This window comes from Abrus precatorius, unplaced genomic scaffold (assembly GCF_003935025.1).
Source record: "Abrus precatorius isolate BTA unplaced genomic scaffold, Abrus_2018 Scaffold8, whole genome shotgun sequence".
Lineage (NCBI taxonomy): Eukaryota > Viridiplantae > Streptophyta > Magnoliopsida > Fabales > Fabaceae > Abrus > Abrus precatorius.
Window position 1 is genome coordinate 4,861,978 of NW_020874428.1, and position 7,295 is coordinate 4,869,272.

Sequence of the window (7,295 nt, forward strand, 5' to 3'; positions counted from 1 at the left end):
TAAAGAGAAATATTTTTAATCATTTTAATAATCAACGACAAATTTCAAAAGTTAGTGGTTGGGAAAAAGAAACAATCAATCATGCTTGGCAAAAATTTCAAAAGGAGGCACATGGAGACATCCTTGGAACAGAACAGAACACAAGTGGCTATCACGTGGAGGTGAATTCATGGGCATCTGCTGAATGAAGGTTCAAAAAGCATATTAGCATGGAGTCCTACTTTCTTTGGCTTTTCGTTTGTCGTTACATAATTTTCTGCGGTAGATTCCTTCGGCGACCTTCCCCTACATACCCCTGTCATGTCACCTTCCTTCTCGTTTTCATCCTCTATCCTTCACAATTAAGTTAAATGATTATGTTTGACAGTTTTGATTAAAAAGTCAAGCTGGTCAATTTATTTAAATGAGTAAAATTTTGTTGGTAATTTTTTCATTCAATATCTTCAACTTGTGCTCAAAAATATTTAATAAAATAATAAACTTTATTACAAATTATAATATTTAATGTCATTAACTACACCAACTAACAACATGACATATGTTCAGCCTTGTGCAATCCGTGGTCCAATGTGTCCTCAACTCTGCCACAACGGCACTGTCAATCCAATAATTCTTCTGTCCCCATTAGAAACTAAGCTTGTTTTTCGAAAGATGGGGAAAAAAATGAAATCATAGATAACAATGCATCTTTCTTTGTTTGGTAAAGGAAAAAATTAAAAAAAAAAAAATTCAAGCTCTTCTTTATATTTTTCCTTCAATTTCAATTTTTATTTTTATTTTTTTTTTTGTCCATCATCTTCCTTCCACTACCGAACAAAGTGTGTAAGAATAAAGGGGAACACCGTGGAACCTAAGCACAGCATTCAGACTCTGCTTTTGATTGCACTGAAATTAACTTTTTCGTTGCAATAGACTCGTTAAGCAAACAAGATCAGCTTCTTCTAGGCATATATATAACATGCAAATATCAATTCACACTGGTATAGTTTGCAGAAACAGTTTTCCTAGTCATTAAGTTAAAAATAATGAAGTATAAAATTGATGATGGAATCCACAAATGAACACAATCCCTGCAAATTATTATATGCCCCACTCAAAACGCCTCGTCATCAACCCTATTTGCTGCATAGTGACCCAAGTTTCTGCCCTGTTAATTCACCAGGAGAAAGAAAATGCAGGAAACAAGATTCAGTACTGTATGCCTGTTAAAGCAACCCATGTAATGTTTAAGATGACTACATTTTAGCAACTTAGGACCAAATTTGGAAAACACTGAAAGACCAATAACTATCGACAGTAGTGTGTACATAAAAATTTTAGGTAGACACTTGTATTAAACAGTCTAGATCAATAGAGTCGAAATACAGATTGAGATCCCATCGAGAGATTTGGTCAAACAGACTGAATGTTTTTATTGTCTGAGTGTTACAGGCTAACTGCAAATGATGTCTATTCATGAGGTAACCCTATTATTTACATGGTGGTGTAAGCTACGATTTGCCCCTTGTTTCTTGCAGTAAAACCTATCATAGTTGACTAGTAATTTTAAATGGCATTTGAGTGCCCCATTCTTAACCAAGCATTTTAAACAGGAAAATACGAGTTAATAATCTTTGTATGACAAGGATGCCAACCTCAGATAACAACCGTTGCTTATTAAGTAATTGGGTCCTAGCCTTGTTCTGAATTGAGTTTGGAGACTTGAACATTCTCTGCAAGAGAGAGAATGATCAAAATCAGCACATAATGACATGTAAAAGGAAAAAAACAGTATAAAACACGTGAGAGTAGCCAACAGATAAGAGAACATTCAGTAACAAAAATACAACAGTTAAAACACAATCAGTCATACAAACTAACCTTCTCACCACTAGACATCCGATGTTCATTATCATTAGGATATCTTCTCTTTGGTGTGAAATCAAAGACATCCTGAAGGAACTCATTTTCCTAATTTGCCAAGGCAGAAGAGAAAAATAACACTATTCTAAGCTTTTCAGCAAAATTAGAAAATAATGAAAAGTGCCAAGAGAAAGCCAACCTGCATATGCTTGATGAACCCTCCCCCTAAAAAGCGCTTGAGAAAGTTCAACTGTAAAAATATGTATGTTAAAATATTAATGCAGAAAAGAAAAGCATTGTCATAAATAATAATAGATGAATGAATGAAAAAAAGAAAACAAAAAACAAAACCTGTATCGTTTGGGACCATGAAGATGTCTGCAGTGAATCACCACCAATTTTCATCGAAATTTCAGGAGAGTAACCATACTAGTAACACAAGGTGTATTAAAGTTAGGTCAGTAAGGAAATCTGAGTTCCAGAAGCAGTACATCTTTTGTTAAAAAAGTGTGACCCACTACACAAGACTCCGACTAACTAAATGATGTCAGGGAGGGTAATATATGCAGCCTTACCCTTAAAAACAGAGAGGCTATTTACAGGATTCAAACCAGTGACCTTCAGGTCACATGGTTAACCTATTCTTTCCAAGTTCAAATTTCAAAGATAAAAATAGAAAGACAGCTAAGTACCTCAAAAAACTCCACAATATCTCTGAACAAGTTTCTCTGACTATTAAGATCTTTCTTAGCAGAACCTTTTCCACCAGCCTCAGCAGAAAGATTTTTTACTTGAATTATGACCTTCCCTTTCAATCCTTGTAAATGGCTGTAACTGTCCTGCCGATTCCTTTCTTCTTGAGTCATATCACTGGCACCCTTTGAATCAGCAGAAATTTTTTCTATAATTCCAATCTCAAAAATTAGAGCCAGTGCTTCACCAGCAGCAATACGCACTGGCCGGTCTTCCTTATCTAGAAGACTAGATAAATAAGATATTGAACTGCATCAACAACAAAAGCAATTATTTGGGTCCTAGACACTGATACAAACATAAAAGCACAAGGTCACGATTTTCAATATTTAATTCAATTAGTACCTATTTGGAGTCTGGAATTGGAGCTTGGAATTTAATTTGGTCTATTGATTCTAGTTTTATGTTTTGAAGCTGTTTTAGAATTAGAATCATAATTTCATATGACAAATTCAACAATTGCCAAATGATTGACAAGGGCCCTTTTCAATTCTTGTTGCAAGTTGGAATACGTGTTTCAATGAGAGAGAATCATGTCTAAGGTGCTGAATATGATTTCAAAAATGTGTCAACGTGTTTGGCAATTTTGACACTAAATTGATACGGTATCCAAACCATGGTTTTGTTACCCAACTGCAAAAGCAATACTTTTATTGCTTTTATGGTGGAAGAAAATTTTCTTTCTACATGTATTGACAAAAATATCCTCATAATTTAATATATGTACTCCTTAGTAATTACAAGTCTAACATTGATTTTATCAACATCACCTGTACAACAATCATTGTATTAAAATTATCTCTCATTGCATTTTTGTATATTACCTAAAGCTAGTGCAGGATTAAAAGAAAATAGATACACAGAAACAGGATTGCTTACTTTTGCCAATTTTTTGAATTTAGCTTCAACTGGCTCATGGTAGATAGGAGAAAGGACCAAGCAGATACCACAGCAGTTATTAATGGAGCAGAAGGTTTGACTGCAACTACCTAAACAATAAAAAAAAAACGCTGAAGCACTAAATTAAATGTAAAAAATTAAGCACACTAATGCAGAAATAAAGAACTGTTACTCTCTTCATATTTAGTGTTTAATCAAGTACGGCAAAACAATGATTATCTGAAACATATTACACCTGAGGTTGATAAACTAAACAGAAATAAAACTAACAAGTATTTTTGAAACAGATACCCACATTGGAACCTAATCTTGGATGAATTACTCGCCACATTATGTCCATTGATCTCTCTGTTTCCTCTTGATCATTCCCACCAACAAAAGTGATTATAGCCAAGCATTCCAGCAACTATGTATATAAATGACATTGAACATATAAGCCTCAATCAGAGTCTAACAAATCAGACAGCAAATTTTCACTAAAAGACTTTCCAAAACATCTGAACTCCTACTTACTGATGGAGTTTTTGACAAATCAGATTTAGAAGTGAGAAATTCATCTAGAGGACGAACCGATTCTTCAAATATTTCACGTACATTATCACCACTTCCAACAGTTAGGGCCAACAAAGCTATAAAAGAATCAAATTAAATATTTAATTATGTGAAGGCAACATCAAACATACATAAGTTCATCAAAATCTTACCAATGGCATGACATGCCAAAGCTATCTCCTTAGCAGATGCCTTTTTGGATCCCCTTTTTATTGAAGCAAGACACTGATGTAATAAGGTAGCAAATCTGATCAAAGAAAGGGGCCTCAGGGTTATGATGACCATCATATTTATCACAATAAATAAACAAATAGGTAAAATATAGCATATCTATACTTAACATGAATAGTGTTTGATATTGATATTGTATCCAGGAACCATCATATTGGAAAGAAAATTAAATAAATAGATGGGTGACATATAACATCTTATTTCAGATTAATACAGTTCTACACATGATCCAACCAGATAACACGGTAAGTTATATTATAAATAGTATTAGGATTTAGGAAGACACAGACATCGTAACTGATAAAATTGATTGATAACTTGGTAGTGTGTTTGATAAGACTGAAACACTGATATTTCAAAAGTTGAAAATTTAAGCGTTAACGCTCTGTTTGGCAAAGTTGAAAAAGAGGAAAGAAACTGAAAGGAAAATAAAGAGAAGAGAAAATGTAAAGAAAAAATAATAATTTTTTCTTTCTTGTGTAATCTTGTTTGTTTGGAAAGAAAAGTGCAAGGAAAGAAAATGTGATTATATGAAAAAGACATTTTTATCCTTCATATTTAAAAATATAATTTAACATGTATTCTTTTCAATTAAAATTTATTATTGAGTTAAAAGCAACTTGGAAGCCATTCCAATTGAAATTATAATTTAACACGCATCTTTTTCATTTAAAATATTTATTTGGTCACTAGCATCACGATAGACACTCAACTTCCACACTTATTATAAATTTCATTCTCAACTTGCCTTGCTTTACCCTCTTTACATCTACTGCCTTTCCCATCATCATCATCAAATTAGATGACCATGAGATTGCCACCCTCCCTAATTACCAAATCCTTGGCACCATGTCTCTGCTCTCTTCATTGGCGATTGACAACTGCATCAGCAACCTCAAGTACCTCTTCATCCTGCACATCAAGTGCTCACCAGGAGATGATGATCCCCAATGTACAAAGCTTCTGGTTATCTTTGACACAATGCACTGGTGGGAGAAGAGCCCATGATATAATTGGATAGGTATCTTCTATGGTAAAGCACTGTGTAGTAAAATGGAGAGCACAAAATGAAAAGGGCATATTCTTAGCTCTCTCTCCTCCATTTTCAATTGCTCACCAGTGAAGAAAATGTTTTAGTGGGATCCATGAGCTGAGTTTTCTTCCTACCCTGTTTTCATCACTCATTCAAATAGGCAAAAGGGAATTGCAATTTCTTTCTTTGCATTTTCAACGGTTCCAAACAATGCAAAGGATACTATTTTTCATTTAATGAGTTGATCATTCAAAAAAGGTAAAGAGATTATGATCAATACATGCAGCAGCTTCTCATGCACTGAGTTCTTTAGCACTTTTTCATTCAATTTCCTTCTAGGCAGGAATAAACAACGGTCTGGCTCTTGGAACTGGAATATCTTATTCCTATTCTCCACTGAATACTGTTCATCGATATTTCCTAACTTTTCGTCTACTACATTGCAAATCATTTTATCTTAATGTTTCAATTGAATGAAAATAAATTATTTAGTTTAGGGAAATTTAGAAATTGCAATTAAAAGTGTTTAGTGCGGAATGAGAATAACCAATTGGGAGCGCCAATAGCTGCACCCATTAAATAAGCACTGCTAAATCAATTTCAGCACTTTCATAACGAAACTGCACTTCTAAACAGGCCCTGAGTTGATTTAATCTTTTCTACGCTATCCAACTAGAGTTTAACTCAAAACTGTTGAATAAACAGAAAACTGAGCAAAGTTAAAAATTAAATGAGAGGCCTTACTTCTTGTCCACAAACTGATGCTGCATATTGCTATTGAATGCCCCAATGATCAATGACAAAGCTCTCTCCCTCGTGGAACCCCTTCATTCCCAAAACAAATAAAATTCCCTTTATGACACGAATTAATATCATATCATATATTAAAAATAATAATAATAACACAGAACAATTAGTTCGTATCTATCTAATTTTAGAATTGCAATTTACAACGCTAAACCATTATGACTGGAAAGTGGAAAGTTCAGTGAGTAACCTCTTCTCATCCAAAGCATCGAGAGCTTGATCGAGCAGAGCATCTTGATCGAAGTGCACTTCTTCGGTCCCTGACACGGACACGTGATCAGTTCGTGAAGTTGACGACGAACTCACACTACTATCATCGTCACTATCCAACATTGCAGCATTTTTACGTTGAGAATTACCTACCCATAACCACAACCAAAAACTTCATTCAAACTCGATCAATTTCCCTCCAAAACAATAGCATCATAACAGCACATAACATTATCACATTAATTAACCAATCAATTAATTAACAAATTAATTAAGCAATTTCAATTAACATCAAATAAGAAGAAAGCCTAGGAATATAAGCAGAATACGGTTCTTACGCTTTCCCATAACGGAAAGTAATGGTTCCTTGGGTGTTGTGTTTGGGACTAAGCGGCAGAAAGCGTTACGAGTTGAATGGGAATGTGATGGAAAAGTTTGGTGTGAAGGGAATTGGAAGAGAGAAAGAAGTAGGATGGTGTTGTTGAGTGTGGTGATGAATGATAAGCCATGAAAGATTCAAATGAGTGAGGAATTGGAAAACTGGTGAGATGAGGAATTCTGATTCTGAAGAGAGAAGAGGGAGACTGAGAAATGAGGAACGGTGTGGGTTGAATCTTGAAACTGGAAAGGGAATTATTCAAACTGGTGCAGGGGAATATTCGGCACTCTTCCGTGGAGTGGTTACGTGGCACATCTGAGACCGTTGATCGCTTAACTTTACAATACCATATGAACAACTTGAATCACTGTAACCACAGAGAGATGATAGAGTTATTAAAGTATTGATTGGTCTCTAAATTATAAACATTTTGTTAATATTACAATAACTATATGATAAAAATCGATAAATGTGGGGTGACGTATCTTTAAATTCAGTTAATGAGAGGATATACATGTTATAAGGTTTTAAAATTTAGCTAAAATCTAAAACAAATTTATAATCTGTGTTCTTATAGCACATACCAGG

General features: G+C 34.2%; 1 protein-coding gene across 5 annotated transcripts; it reads right to left on the reverse strand.

The window, feature by feature from the left end:
* Positions 1-926: 926 nt before the first annotated feature.
* On the reverse strand, positions 927-6,932 carry LOC113846208 (interferon-related developmental regulator 1-like). Of its 5 annotated transcripts, none has more exons than XM_027474209.1 (13): positions 6,667-6,932; positions 6,309-6,378; positions 6,056-6,136; positions 4,200-4,294; positions 4,009-4,124; positions 3,791-3,901; positions 3,475-3,584; positions 2,535-2,844; positions 2,194-2,271; positions 2,042-2,092; positions 1,861-1,950; positions 1,635-1,712; positions 927-1,147 (listed from the first exon to the last, which is right to left on the reverse strand). In XM_027474209.1, exons 1-13 carry the CDS (start codon positions 6,674-6,676, stop codon positions 1,094-1,096), a joined length of 1,254 nt encoding a protein of 417 aa, XP_027330010.1. In that variant the 5' UTR covers positions 6,677-6,932; the 3' UTR covers positions 927-1,093. The 5 variants fall into 5 exon arrangements, with proteins under 5 accessions (XP_027330010.1, XP_027330009.1, XP_027330007.1 ...); XM_027474208.1 differs by having other exon boundaries at positions 6,309-6,384; XM_027474206.1 differs by having other exon boundaries at positions 6,056-6,124; positions 6,309-6,477.
* Positions 6,933-7,295: the final 363 nt, after the last annotated feature.